Source organism: Pithys albifrons, chromosome 16, assembly GCF_047495875.1.
Source record: "Pithys albifrons albifrons isolate INPA30051 chromosome 16, PitAlb_v1, whole genome shotgun sequence".
NCBI lineage: Eukaryota > Metazoa > Chordata > Aves > Passeriformes > Thamnophilidae > Pithys > Pithys albifrons.
The window spans coordinates 6,264,816-6,281,058 of NC_092473.1; the positions used below are offsets into that span (position 1 = coordinate 6,264,816).

Sequence of the window (16,243 nt, forward strand, 5' to 3'; positions counted from 1 at the left end):
CAAAACAATGCTTTGGATTTATATAACAACTTCCATTCCATGCCTCAAAGAACATTATTCTAATTGCCAAGGGTTTGTTTATGCCTATTTTGTGGAATCAAAGATTTTCATTAGCTGATGACAAATCATGGAAAATGAGGACCTACAGAAGCACTTCAGAGCATATTGTGAACTTCACTTCTTCAGCTTCTGTGGCCAGGCAAACCATCATACCTTAGAGAGGATTTTATTTGCTCCACCAAAACCTCTCTTTTAAGTCTTGATTAACCAGAATATCCAAAAAAGCTTACGGATAACAAAAGTCATAGAAGACGTGAGACATCACTGCCATTTTCTCACCCCCTGGTTTGCTCTCCCCCATCCTCACCTGACCGACCTCCAAGAGCACTGCCATGCCAGGAGCACTCCACTCCTCCAGCTCTCCAGCTCTTCCCAGGGGTGGCATCATTCTTGGCAGGACACCTCTTTCTCAGGCTGGATGCTGCTCCACCATGGCCCAAAGAGCTTGTGCATTTGTGCAGCCAAGGTCATCTCCTCGTGCGGGCCCACCGCACTTTGTGCCTCCGATGGGGCTCAGAGTGTGGGAGAATGGGAGCCACAGGTGAAGGGACCATCCTTAACTGAGCTCCCACCGCTCCCTCTGCTGAGGAAGCAACTCCCAAAGCATCTTTCAAAGCATCACTCTCACACCAAATCAATTTTGCATAAATTAATTGTCTCCATCGTTTTCATGGATTAAATTAAACTGGGATCACCAAGCAGATACTGTCAGCTTTAGCTTCAGGCGTCTTCACCTTCTAACTGCAAAGGATGGCTCAAAACATGTGGCTTTTAACACCTTTCAAATCAAATCAATGACTAATGAAAAAGCAAAGGTAAACCTTCCTCATGCATGACACTTCATCTTGCCCCAATTAACAAGGAAGACAGACAAGAATGATACCATTCTTCCTTTTCATATCAATTGGCAGAAATTATCTTTATTAGAAAAATGAATTTTTCATATATTTACAATTTTTACATCATGTTATACTTGGCACATGTGTTCTCCTCAAATAGTTATATACATTTCGGTACACACAGACATTCAAGTCCCCCATTCCCTTAATGTTTTTCTACATATTTAACAAAAAAAAAAAAAAAAAAAGAACACAATACAATTTGTAAGACAACCATAATAATTATATATTTCTCTATCATAAAAAGTTTGAAGCAAACATATTTTTTTCTTTTTTAAGATATGTTTCAAAATATTTATACAGTATTAGCACTCAGTCATGCACTGGGTTAAAACATGGGTGAAGTGCAGTGAGACAGTGTGTGTAAGCCAGGAGAGAAGTGTGAGACTCCCACAGTTCCTTCACACCTCTCTGGGTGCCCTTGGGGAGCTCCAGCTCCCACCAGGATCTCCAGGGCAGGGGCAGAAGGGTGCTGGGGCAGCCTGGTGTCCCTGTATCTGCACACCACCACAGCTCCAACTGTGTGTGCACAGATACCTGCATGTTAAAATGCATTTCACTTTGCTAAACCTACCTAAGAAAACAGGCAGTAATTGGAATGTCAAAACTAGATTTTAAATATTCTCTTTTTTTCCCCAAACCCTTTCTTTTGAAGAATCCATTAGACAGTGAATTTTGTAATGAAATTCTGGATTCTCTTAAAAATAAATATTTTACACTTGATTCTATCTCAGCCATATGGTTTTATTTCTACTCTAACATCCTGATTTATTTCCCCAGGTGTTAAGAGCTCTTCAAACCTGTTCTATTCTTTGTTAGCAACTGGAAATTTGACTTACCCTTTGGTTTGAAATATGACACTTTTGAGGGTGTTACTGTAAATTGCACTAGTAAATAACAGAAATGACAGGCTTTTTAATTTACTGTGTATGGAATCAAATGGGTCAGAGATTTCTGGTAAAATGTTATTTTTGGAATGCAAATTTCTTCTGCTGCAATGTCAGTTAGTGCTCCATGTAATCAGTAAAAATTAAAACCATTGAAGTTCTTTTCTCCCATCAGAAAAAGAATACTGCTCCAACTATCCTAGCAATTTTCTTTGTGAACAAAACCCTAAGTTAATACTGTGAATTCTTATTTTCTCAGTTGCACTTAATTTCTCATACTTCAACTGCAAAAAACGTTTAATCAAACTCAAAACAGCAATACATAACTTGAAACTGTTAATAAATGATTGTAGAATCTTTGTCACAATGCTGGAGTTCTGTCTTGCCCCTTAATCACCCCAAAAACTTCATACATATACATATATATATAAAGCTTATCTATAGCTTACCTATATACACATGTATATATACAAAGACTAATCAGGACAACACATTAAATTGACATTATTCAAGTAAACAGGTAAAAATGTTTTTTAAAATGTAATTTGAGATTTTAAAATATTTCAGGTGAGTTTTGTTTAGCAGCACAGAAATATTAGGGTTTCATCTAAGCCCACAAAAATCATTAAACGGGATGAAAGGAAGCACAAAATGCCCTTCAAGTTTAGTGTAAATTTGAATCTGATGAACTAGACATTATTAACTCACAGGTGAAGTGCTTCTGAGAATCTGAAATGTATGGCTGTGAATTTTGCATAAAAATGGAGTACTTGGTTAGGAATCAGGTAGGAGTTTGCCTAACACATTAATGAATTCTGTTTGTACCTTCTGGTTTCAACAGGGAAGGCACGAGATACACTCTGCATGTGGGTGTGAGGTGTGAAGGCAGAGAGATCAAGCTGTTCTTCATCAGTGCAAAATGGAGGTTCTGAAACAAGATTACTTCAAAATATTACACCTGATATCAAGAATAAACTGGAAACAGTTCTTACTGCAATTGCACTGGTTTCCTTCCTAGCTGCACCCAATTTCATATGATGCAATTTCCATACTTTCGCAAAGAGAGGCTTGGTGTGGAACTTTGATATCTCACCATGAACTGCAATAAGGATCTGATCTCCCATCACTCACTCACACATTCCTATTTAAGTCAAAAGGTGCTTTGCCTAAATTTGGAATCCAGACCTAGGCCAGGAAAAATGAGCAAAAATTTTCTTCTTGCAGATGAAGAACCTGAAACCAAGTTCTTCTCCCAGACAGACTTACAATGAACTGTAGACAAGATCTGACCCTAGAGAATTTATTGTTTCTTGGTTAAGGTGGAAAAATTCCTAACTATCCCACTGTCCCTTCCAAAAAAAGCTCAGGAATTACTTCCAGCAAAGGATTCCAAGGTACTTTTTTTCTCATAAGTTTTAGTTAGAGCACAATAAATTTAGAAAAGCAGCTGAATAACATCCCTTGGTAAAAAACTCCCTATCACCAGTAATAGCAAGCCCAAAAGCCTGTGCACTCAGAGAAGTGATTCTGCCTCAAACACCACCTGCTAAATCCTGACACTGCCTGCAAAACTCATTTTGGAGACTGCTCAGCCTGCAGGGGGAATACATGGGCAGCCACTGGCACACACCAGCTGGGCTTCCCTGGCAACTGGGTGCTTGAGGTGCCCTTGCTCAGCTACCTTAAGGAGCAGATGTGGATCACACCAGCTGACACTGAGTTTTAAATCTGTCACCAGGCCAATAGACCCTCTCTGGCCAAGATTTTTCAAAACAGTATGAGAAGACATCCTTTTCCTATGGCTTTGTTATTTATAGTGAGCATGAATTCCAGCTCTTTCGGACAGGAACTCTCTGACATGTGTTCATGTGTCCTAGCACAGTGCAATCCTGATCCCAGCAAGTCCTTCAGCCCCTTCTGTAATGGGTATCAAACACTACAATAAATGCTGCCAGAGGACTGGGAGGTTTGGGGAGGAGAGAAGACCATCACTTCAACTAAAGCACTGCTGCAATGTGTCCCATGGCTCTGGGAGGTCACTCTCGCATGACTGGGTGGGGAAGGGAGTGCACGCACGCCTGGGTATACTGTATATATATTTAGGTTAACAAGTTTAAACTATGAATAAACAGCTTTTTATGGTATTTGGTAATTAAAATATCAGGCTTGTGTCATTCAAAATAGTGCAACCTACATAGCAATATACAGGAAAATTACACAGATTGTTCCTGTTACCATTAACATGCTTGTGCATATCAAGATGACAGGATACCCTTTTCCATAAGATTAACCTTTTGCATATTTAATTGCATTCTTTGGCCCATTTTCCTGTGAAACCTCATATGAAAATAAAGACTTTGGCTTTAAAAGAAAAAGAAAACTCCTTTTTTTTTTAAGTTACTTTCAGAAACTTAAGTAGAATTCAAATTACTTTAGTTAAAAATTAGCATCTCCTCCAGAAACTGCACAGCCTATTACAGACTCCCCCCACTACTTTGGCTAACTGTGGACCTCCAATTTCTCTTATTTCCATATTTGAAGACCATTTACACTTCAAATGTTGCACAACACATCCTCCAAAATTGTTCTTGACTCCTCTATTCTTGTCCCATCTGGGAACAAGGAAGGTCTCCTTCCCCAGCAGCGTGGAAAGGCAGAGCAACCTCGTGAGGGCCTCCGATTGCATCACTATGAGTCCGAGTTCAGGGTTTGCAACGTGAAACAGAAGCCAAAATACATTTCCAAAAGGTTTTTGCCATTAAACACCATTATTAAATGGGCTCAGGAAAAAAAAGATCAGACAAAAGAATCCTGTAGGAATGATGTAACACAAATCTCTTCAGAACGGTTATTCCTATGTACTGCAATGCACAAAACAAATTTAAAAAGGTATTCTCATAAAGCATTTGCTGAGAAAAACATATCATTTCTTCTAATAGCTCTAAAAGTGCAAAACAAGACATTCTCCATTAAAATTTCATGTCACTGTAAATATTACCATTTTCCCACATTAAAGCTTAGTACCATTTCTGAGAAGTGAGGAAACCTTCGTTAATTCCCAAGCAAAGTATCATCTCACTTGGAACTTTACAGTGCACTGAATAAATATCACAATATTTATTGGTATTTATTTTCACAGTTTTATAACGTGCACAGAAATATAATCTTTGAAATATATTAGTGAAAACAAATACTAATACAAAAGGGAAAGGACAAAACATCTAGGAGTATAACTGCTTATCACCACTACTTTGTAAGAGTTGGAGAGTCGGAACCATCTCTCTTTTAAATATGTAATACTATATTTAGTGTGGTTATCTATTAATAAAGGTATTGCATGACAATGTTACAGCATGGTTATATTCTCTACTAATTTAGCCTTGTTTTCAATACAGGTAAAGAATTAAGCAAAAGGAGTAAAAATTGTCATTTCAGCGCAAAACAACAAAAACCTGGTAAATAGTGAGGTAACTTATTTTTACTTATATTATTTCTGGTTCTTAAATTATAGATATGACAAAATCATCACAAAATCAGCAGTGGATTCTTACAGCTGTTAGAATGGCAGCAATTAAACAAATCAGTTTCACCTACAGCAGATAGATTCTGCAGTATGTAACAAAAAAGCTCATGAACCCACGAGAAGAACCAAGTGCATTTCCACTGCATTGCAGGGTGATGCACACCTGTATTCCTGACTTCCAAAGCTGCAGGACTTTGGAAGAGCACACATTTTTAGAGAGCATACTCTGCACACAGGTAGAGGGAAGCAGGGGAAAAATAAAATTAAAAGCTTGAGTGAGGGAAATAAATGAAGAGCTTATTTACAGAGAGTGCAGTAACCATCCCCAGGAGGGCGGGGAGAAGCAAGGCAGGATTGCTGCTCCCATTGAGGAGCAGGTGGCAGACACCAGGGAGCACAACAACCAGCTCCCACCCCACGGACACCGTGGTGACACTGCGATGATGGGGGACATGGCATTATCCACAATGGAAGCTGAGCAGGGACAGGAACTTTACACTATGTACAGTATGTGCACATCAGACAGAGACTGGTCAGAGGGATGTGAGACAGGACAGTCCCGAGGCTGCTCTCATTTAACCACAGCTTCACAGGTGACTCCAGCCTTTCCTCTCTCACACCATATACCTGTCTATACTTCTACCTACATCCACAAAGAAACACACAGCTGTGATTAAACTGAGCCCCCTCAGTGATAGCAAATGCTACCATGTTGCTAATACACTGAAATAAGACAGTACAGGTGAGTTTGGGCAGGGAAATGGCTCATATCGTAAGTCGTACTTTAAAGGCCTTTATGTTCTTTCAGAAGTTCCTTCAGCACTGCTGTGTTTGGAAGGCTCAGCACTCAACAGGAAGTTAGTTAGATAAAAAAAAAAAAACAACAACCAAACAACAACATTAGTAAAGCAAAGGACTTAAGTGTATCACTGGAAAACTGTTTTTATGTTGCAAACCAGATTGCCCTACACTGAAAAGGTATCTGCTTTAAAAAGGACTTTTGATAGGACTAGAGCTGGGAAAAGTTAGCAAGGGAATGTATGACACTCCATCCTGAAAGAAGCACACAATGTGACGATTAACACTTGACACAATTTAGCCAAGCCACATTATATTAATGAAGAGAAGGTTTTGCCATAAAAGTGCTGTTTTCACTGGGGTTTATGTATCAAACATCTTAACTGCAATGTAAAACAGCAAAAAGTATTCACCTCTTGAATTCTTCCTAAAATCCTAAATCTCAGATGCTTAGATTCGTGACCCAATTTCTGTTCTACACTGATGAACCCAGCAAGGGAGGGAATAGTACCAAAATCTTCCCCATCACTAATGTAAATATGCTACACTGCAGAAATATGACAACAGCAAGTTCTTCCATAAGGAACAGATTCTGACAGTTTTATCTCAGGCTGGATAGTCACATGGTATAAAGCAATGATCCTAACCAGGAAGAGAGTACTGCAAACCCCTCAAACAACCCTTAGAACCGACTTGCTTAATCTATACACACCTCCAAGGCTGAACCTGGTACTCACTTGCAGATTTAACTGGTAGATATTTGAGGCTGGGGATAGACTATTGCTTTTCTAAGCCAGCCTAACTGAGATATCTAAGTTAGGAGTCCATACTTTCTCTAAAAAGTCAACAGAGGGAGGAACGTCTTTCTGGACACATCCCACACATAACTGCTTTCAAGCCTTCAGTGCTCTGAACTCCCAAGCAGAGGGAGTTTGTTTTCTCTCTCTCTCTCTCCCCACTGGCAACAGAAAGAGCTTAGCCCTCCAGCACAGAAATCCAAAGCTACACACACAGCTCTAGCTTTTGCTTCCTTTAAAACTATGAGAAAAGACTTGTTATCACTAGGAAAAATAAACCACACTTGATTTCCCTTGTGAGCCTTATTTCACCTCTTAAGTGTTCCTGAAAGATCATAAAGAGACATGTATTTATGAGATGCTGCCAAAACACGGTGAGCTGGCGGTGATTTCATTTGTTTGTCCACAGCACTCTTTCTCCTAACCAAGCTTCTTAGTTAGCAGAATAATGCATTCTAAGCAAAAGCTGCAAAAACATGAAATTAAATTTTCCAGAAATGCAAAATCTCTTAATTTTCCTTAATTTTATCTTATATATTTAAATATCTTATTACCATGCGTTTAAATTGGTGGGTGGCTACACTGCTCTAAGAAACACAAGCAGAACACAAAATCCATTTGAAAGGAAAAAAGGGAAATTTACTGTGGTGAAAAGGGAAAGACAAAAACATGATTAAGTTCTACAATGTCTTTAAAAGAGAAAAAGAGCAAGAGGCAGGTATGTCTATGTAGCTGTTTTTACCTGCATGTACCTACTGCATTCCTCAGCAATTCAATATCCTGCCTCCACAAAAGGTGTCGTCCAGGAGCAGTGTAACACTACAGGACATGCTACCAAGAATGGCCCATATCATTTACAGCCTGATTCAGTTCCAGCTGCAGTCACAGGAAATCTTGCTGATAGGAATGACCAACAAACTGCTAGAGCTGTAATCAGGAAAATGTAACAAGTCACCAGCACCATCCAGAAAGGTACAGAAAGGATGGCCACTTATGCAGGAAGATTCTTTTCTCCTCTTCAAGTATAGCAGCAGCTAGAGTGAGAGAGAGGGAAATACAGAAAGTCTTGATCTCAGTTGAATTGAAAGTCAGTGCAAATATATCAACAAAGCTCAGGCAAAATTCAGAATTCCACGCACTCTATGGCTGAGTCTCACAAGCTGTGGCTTGTGGCTCTACTGTTGAAGATTTTCCTTCAACTTCTCAGCTGCTTCTTCTTTACACGTACACATCTGCAACCAGCTACTCGCCTACAGCCCTGCTTTAACCTCTCCTTCCCCCTTTATTGACTCACATTTATGCCAAGATCAAAACAACAAACGCATGCAGGCTCTTACTCCCTCTACTTTCAGTATCTGCTGGGGGTTTTTTCTTCCTTTAAGGCAGCATCTTTTATTTCCATGTGAACAACTGCTGTGCAACATTATCAAGTCTTCCCTCTGCCTCTTTGTTTTGGTTTAGGGGACGTGGTTGTAGTGCATATTGCAGCTAATAATAATAAATCTCTACAGTCACCAGAAATCTGCTCAAATCAGAAAAAACAAACACTGCAATATATTTCCTTAGAGCTAATTTGCTTGCACATTTCACAGAAGGATAAACCCACCTGGCTGAGGATCTTTACAACTGAATCTCAAGAGTTTATAGAGTTTACATTAGAAAACATAAATGGGAATTTTGCTTTCCCATAACTTCACATACAGTACTTGTATATATATTGAATTATGTGTGTCTGGTTGGATAGAGATGATGATACAAAAGACTTGGAGCGACCAACAAATATTTTGAGAGCTTTATGATGATGCAAAAGACAAAAGCCACCACTGAGGTTTATGATTCACTTGGTAAAATGCTCAGCAACTTCCACAGCATTTTTTGGCATGACATCAGCAAATACCACATCTGCTCAAACACAGCAGATTTAATACACTATGATTTGGATTGAATATTGAAATTTGCCTGAAATATTTTTATTACACCAATCACAACATTATTTATGCCTTCAGTGCATTTGCCTTCCTGTAGACCTAAGACAAAAATGCCCATGTCTTTGGGAAAAGGTTTGGGTTCATGGCAAGTACTGTTCATCCCATAGACACCACCCTGCTTAGGTCATACAGCTATACCTAAGAAATTGCACCTCTCCAAGGGCAGGTAAGGAACTTCTGTTCATAGAAATTGCCTCCAGTGAGGAACCAGAAAGCATCCCATGAGAATCAGGGCCAATAATTATGACCAAATGTTGAATAAAGAATACTCAAAACATATTTTTATCTGGACAATGTACAGATACCCATAGATATGCTTTCTGAACACACATGATAAAGCATACTGAGATTTCTGGAAGCTGGAGTGAGACTCAGAAGCCCAAAACTCATTGCATTTCATTCCTTAAAAATATCATCCTTCACCATCACGGTGAACATACAAATACATTTGCAAATACCAAGAACTCATTCTGGACTGTTTAGTAGTCAAAGTCAGATTAAATCTTCTTCATAAGAATAACAATTAAAAAAAAAAGCTGTAAACAATTCAAGAAGCTTTATTTTGACTGTCCCTATACATCACTTATATTCTCTCCCATTTGCAACCCTGCTCTGCAGTATGCTGTTCCAAATTAAACACCTCGCATACTGCACCTCTGGCATGCAGATACTTCAATTACAGCTGACAGGCACAATTCTGCTGAAAAGAGTTTCAGTTTAGAGAAAAGTTAGGGTAATATTCACATTTTCCAATTCACAGTGGTAATGGTTTCCCTCTTCACTGTTCTTCAGTGAAATGGAGGGGAAAATTCTTGAATAATCTAAATTTCCTCTACACAAAAATCCTAAAGCGATACTCAGAGTAGCAGGAGAATGGGAGAGCACTATCTGTGGAACACTTTCAGTAGTTAAATATAGTAGCAATTATATTTAATTCTCTAGTTTAAATTAAATTTACAGCTCTACATTCTACTCCTGAAAGGCTTCCTCTCTCTCATGCTCCCTTATGGTTAAAATATAGTGGTTTTTTTCATCCAGTGAGGGTAAGGAGGGGTGTATAGCAGACATTTTCTTTGTGAAACAATCTGATTGACATTTACTAGATGGAAAAGTCATCTAACAATGCATCCCTGTTTTGTGAATATCTTTGTATATCAGTAAGTGATAATTAAAGACAGTGTTGCTTAGTTAAGTGTGCATATATTCAGTGTATATAACAGACTTGATTGGAGAGGTTAAAAATGGTCTGATGTTCAACAATTATGCACAATATTCTGGAAGGAAGAAGTCGTTCTGAAGGTGTTAATCCTTTGCTGGGTATGCAAATAAATGGTATTGTACTCCTCACTGATTACACTGAACTTATGGCTGTCGGTGTTTGATACTGTATTAACAGCTTTAATACTATTAATATACAATTAATTAGTTGTCACTAATACACTATGAACAAAGAACTACAGTGGGTTGGGATTTGGTTTGGGAAGTGAAAGAATAAAAGAAATACTATACAGCCCTGAGTAATCACCAGTAAGGGGCAAATGCAAACTTAGGTACACATTAGGCCTCAAGGTTACTAATAAAGTCCACAGCTCCATAGTAAGTGCCATATAGTGATATCTAAAAATATATACTCTGGATTAGGCAGCTGTGAAATTTCTGACAAGATTACTGCAAACTTTTCAATGAGCTTACTTTGTAATGGTAAGTGCATGTGCAATATAAGAAAAGCATTTGTACATGAACATTAACTAATATCCATGGGGCTTCCTTTTGGTACACAGCAGTTCACATGTTTGGGGCTACTGCCTTCCCATCTACTGTCTGTCAGTCTAGAATGAACATACTAATTTTGTGCTAGAACACTGTATTTTAATTATTAAGGTCCTGGGACTTGGGGGTTTTTAAAATTATTACTTGGCTTTGAAATGATTATGAAGCTAACACATATTTTTGAAAGTCTAGCTTTCTGTTCTCTTTTAGAGTCTTACTTTTGAATCTGTGCAAATGCATTCCTAATTCTTGTTGTCTGTGTCATACTACATGCATACCATATTGCTTATCCAGTACTAGAAAATCATTAAACATTTCTAAGGACAAAAGTACATTGAATGATACTCAGCAACATAAATTAGAATAACCGAAATAGTAAAATAATTAGATACAAAACAGCATAGTTGCCAACATATATTGGGGCTATTTCAGTACAACTTGCCATTTATATATAAAGCATATATAAATGGCTATTTTTTATCCTTTTCAACAAGACATATTTTAAAAGGATAATTAAGAGCATACCAGTTTACCTATTCATGTACAAAAGTACATTGGGAAAGGGAGAGGCTTACGTATCATTTACCAGAGCAGGAAACTGTTAAAGGATAAATTCTCCCTCTAAGATGGTGGCAACTATTCTTTCCCTACAGATAAAGTGTTCATGGAAAATTTAAACATCTGATTCAATGCTAGGCCTTTTCTTATATAGATGTGTATTGCTACAGGAATTTAAAACCCTTGGAGTTGTGTACGACCTATTCCTACTTGCAACGTAAGGCAAAACATGCTCTGAAATGTACATGTCATTATGGATCCGACCATCCCTGGAAGAGTATGATGCTGTAGACTGTATGGATGACCTGAAATAATTATCATTTCTTCCTCTTGTTGGCAATGAATGTTTATAAAGATCAGCTGGACTTCGCCTAAGAGATAAGTGCTGGTCATCACGATACGAGTGCAGAAAGGGATTGTCATCCGAGTGAACAGCATACAGGGACTTGCTCCGCTTACTGTCCTCCAGAGCATGAGTTAAAAGTGAGGCCTTGTTGCTCAACAGTTTGCTTGAGGGAACACTAAACATGCTTGCATATGGACTACTTTGAAGAAATTTCTCTCTTTCTTTCAAGCTTATACTACGAGAAGGTCTTCCAATGTCAATTTCCCTGGACTTGTCAGCGATATTATCAAAAGAGTGTTGCCTGCTAATCCTCAATTTATTTTTTTTATGATATTGCAGAGCATTACTTTGTGACCAAGTACGCTCATAGATTTCTTCAGGAAGTGATAAGTTCGTTGTGTCCTGCAGCATCTGATCTTCCTCAATGTCATAGAGGTTCCCCATCCGCAAGCATGCATCGCATTTATAGGGAGATCGGGTCGAATAGTGGCCCGCGTAAGTGGGCATGTTGGAAAGACAGCTCCTGCAGTGGGTGGAATTCTGTCTGTACCTATCATCACCTAGGGAAGCATTTTTATCTTTCAGAGTGTAGTGCTTTGCATAAAGTTTATACTGGTCATTGTTTGGAAGACTCTCTTCGTTATGCAATGGAGTCCTGTTAGCGTGCTCGGCTTTCCTGTAGTTGTCATTGTGATCTTGATAGACATCAGGAAACTCTACAGTTTCTGGAAGGACAATGTTTTCGATGTACTGAGGTGTGTCCAGGCGGAATCCTGGCTCCTTGTCAGCATCAATTGTGTAGATTTTATCCCGTGGAGAGCTCTGTTTGGTTTTTAGATATGTCAGTTCCACTTCACTGCAGTCTTTTGGGTATTTTGATGCTACTGTCCTTTTTTTGAAGTTGTCCTTGGTTTTGTGGTGCTTGTTGTTGTTTTCAGCTTCCATATGGCAAGTAGCTCGGCTTGATGTCTCTGATACATCAGAATGGACAATCTCTTCAGGAAGGTATCTTTGGCTTTTCACTGAGAGCTGCCTGTTTTCCTCTGATGCATCATCCCTCTGGGAACCTTGGCTCTGACGGACAGATTCCTGACGTAAAGATTCCACAGATTTCCTCCAAAGCTGCCTAGGTCTGGAGTTCACTTTTGCCTCTGTTGTTACTGCAACCTCTACTGTGTTTGGATTGGATTCATTCAGTGTGAGAGGATGCTGCCCTTGGAAAACATAGTTGTTAAGATTGTCCTTGTGTCGATTGCCAGGAAGTGTCTGCAGTTCGCTTATGTTGTCCCCAAAAAAGTTGTCCTTTGTCTGAAAGGATCTGTTATCAGCAAATATCAAGTTACCCTTATCCATGACCATGTCCATAATCAAAGAACCCCTCTGAATAAAATCAGCTGTTCTTTTGGGGGAATCAATTCTTGAAGGATTGATATTGGTCATGTTTTTCGCCGTTCGCAGTAGTTTTAACATGTTGGTTTGTGAATTGGTCAAAGAAAAGTCAGGAGATTTCTTCTTCTCTTCAATGTGTACTCCATGAATGCAGCTGTAAATACCCTGTAATATGAGTAACAAATTAAATCACTAGGTGTAATTTTTTAAAACTTCCATTCCATTTTTAATTAGCAATAAAGAAAAATTAGACATTACTTATCTAATTACAGGAAAGATTAAAAATATATATCTATTTTTTTACTATTGCCTTACGTTGATATATAAGAGTATTTTCCGCATTATCTGTGGGAATTACAAAGCAGAAAATTTGCCAGTATTTCACAAACCAGTGGTCCATGTTGGCCTCCTCAGCTTATTCCAGAAAACAAGATTAGAAGGTACCCCAAAGAGCTCCTCAGTCTCACCAGAAAATGAAACTAGGCTTCACTAATGGAAATTCTCTTATTTTAAACCAGTGAATAATTTTGCCCTCTATATAAGCCTGTAGTTGGGCTATTTTATTGGTTGTTAAGGTGCACTTCACTTGCACTGAAATGCAAAGGCTTCCAATCATCATATTTTAGCTTTTCTCTTTCCTATCTTAGCACCTATGAAAAATACTCATCTCTTTCTCAAGCCTGATTTTGAGTTCATTTTCAGCAAAAGGCTAAAGCCCATCTTCTAACTTGAACCTCCCTGGTCACTCCTGTGAGCTCAATTGACATTTCTAAGCCTCAGAACTAGCAATTCTGTGTAATTTACCTTTGAAATAAGTACTTTTCCACCCCCCGAATTGCCTAGGAGAATTTCATATGTAAAAGGTCAAAAATATAAAGTTCAAATGTAAACTGAGGAGGCTGAGCTGTATGTGATTTCTAGAGGATCCCCATCAGGGTAGGGCAGAGTATTTTTAATGCAGTTCCAAAATGGTCCTCTCTACTCAACATGGTAATTTCAGCACATTTTAAAGCAATTAGGCATTTTAGTATAGTTTTCAGTTCTTCTCAGCTATATAGAAAATGCAGCAAAGTCAATTACCTAATGAAAGTACTGTATTAAAAATAGATAAAGACAAAACCCAACTAATTTGTTAAAAATATAAGGACAAGCACACATTTCCCTTTTTTTAACAAGTATTAGGGTTTTGGATATGTAAATCCCCTTTGGGTCTGCTAAAGTTACCACTAAAATCTGCCCTAGTGTCTAATCAGACATAAATGATACTTGTGTCTGACCTTTTCTCATATGGTTTATTCAAGTTTGTTATCATGAAAACCTTATAAAAATATTCCATAATTTCAAATCCTCTTGTTTAAACAATGCACAAACAAAGAGATAATGTCTCTTACTAAATTGGTATCTATTTTGTTTGGATTTTTATATGGAAATTAATTTGTTTTCTGCATCTGAGCTCTACCATTTCTTCATTAAAGTTGCCCTTTAATGTATTTGGTTTTGGTTTGGATTACTGATTATCCTGCCACATTTGATAATTCATACCCTAAATAATCAATGGATAGAGACTTCCCATGGAGTGCAAGTACATCCCAAGCCCACTGATGACTCCAGAGCATCACACTGCAGCTCTAACACGTATTTCAAATGTCCAGATGGGAATAAAAGGAAAGACGATGTTTTAGGGAGGCACTGGTTATTCTGCCTGTTGCCTAAAGGGGGAAAATGGAAGTAGTACTGACCCTGCTGATTGAGAACAGCAATCCTGGCCTATCAGAGCAGACCCCAGTGAAGCAGAATCGAAGTTTCCAGTAAAACAAGTGCTCCCAGACAAAGGTTATTAAGCTGAGTGCCATGGCTGCTGCAAGCATGTAAAACACTCCTGCCATGTTGTCGATGTCCAGCTGGCTGCTCATCACTTCATTCTTCTCGTTGTGACAAATGCCAGTCAGCCACAGGGTTTCTAACTCTTCCATTTCCCCTGGGGAGAGCAAGGAGTCAAAGCAGTTAAAAATGCAAAAAGCACTGCTCACAATATTAGAAAGTCTTGGCAAGTTTAAATTTAATGCTTTATTTGTGGAGCACTGTAGACTTATCTACTCAGGAGTTGCAAATATAGAAGATTTCAATTCACAGCACCCTAGTTTGAGATGTCCTCAGATTTCATAAATTACGTGGGAAGTTGGCTGCTCTAGAAAGCAGGATCTCTTCTTTGGATAGAACTTTCTTCTTCTTGCTGTAACAAGTAGCACTGGTTACAGAGAGAGGAACTGAGCTAGGAAAGGAGTTTAATGAAGAGCTGGGACAGGCTGTAGTGATCAGACAGAGAGCTCAGACAAACATCCTGACAATCAGCCAGACCCTTTCATACCCCCACCTCTCTATTTTCCTCCACTTGCTCATCCCTGTCCCACTCCGACCCTTCCCTTTGGCCCTTTAACTTCACAGGACAAACATGTTCACACAATCCTCTAAAACATGCCCTGAGATGTTTGTTCTTTCCCATCAGATCCGTGATAACCTTATTTTTTTCATGTGAGTTACAACATTCTGGTGAACCTCTCCTGCCATGTCTATCATCTCTGGTATAAATTATTCCCTAGGGTTGGGGTACCTGGGGATTTGATTTACTGGTGTTGGTGTCTCCAGTTTTTTTGTTGAACAGCCACTAACCAGACACTACTGGAATTAGCAGTATCTTTCCAATGCATTTCTTCTGGCTTTGTGTCTCACTTCATTTTGCTTTCCCCCAGGGACCTGGTGATGCAGTAACTGCACACAAATTCCCAGTCCTCTGTCTCATGGTGCCTTGGACCTCTCCCTGCTCCCTCCTGGCCCTGCGGATCACCTATAATTATTTCCCTGGTGAAACTTGGCCTTGAAACTTGTAGGACATTATCACTCAGCAGTGGCTGCTACTGCCAGCATGGACAGAGGTGTGCAAGAAACTGTAATTGTTCCTGCCAAACTTCTTTGTTTAACACTGCATGATTTATTAATTTTCAAGCATTTAGTGTTTAGTGAAGCACTGCATGGGCATGCAGAGCTTTTTACTCTCTCGGGGATATAGACAGCTGAGTAATCATAATTTTTAATGTCAAAAACTTCACTGTTTCTAGAAAATACAGCAGGCAATACAGAGGGCCAGCAAGTACAGTATTTACTATCTTGGTGTGTTACCCACTTTAAGATATGGCTTCACTTTGGGGGAAGAATTCCTATGGTATAGAT

The 16,243-nt window shown here is 38.8% G+C and overlaps 1 protein-coding gene across 2 annotated transcripts in view; it reads right to left on the bottom strand.

Annotated features, from left to right (window-relative positions):
• Positions 1-958: 958 nt before the first annotated feature.
• The window catches only part of GRIN2A (glutamate ionotropic receptor NMDA type subunit 2A), a 170,952-nt gene continuing 155,667 nt past the window's right edge, over positions 959-16,243 (bottom strand). For both annotated transcript variants that reach the window (XM_071571059.1, XM_071571060.1), the window contains 2 exons: positions 14,755-14,993; positions 959-13,180 (listed from right to left, as the gene is read on the bottom strand). In XM_071571059.1, coding sequence (XP_071427160.1) covers positions 11,396-13,180; positions 14,755-14,993 — 2,024 coding nt within the window. In that variant the 3' untranslated portion in view covers positions 959-11,395. The remainder of the gene's footprint in view (positions 13,181-14,754; positions 14,994-16,243) is intronic.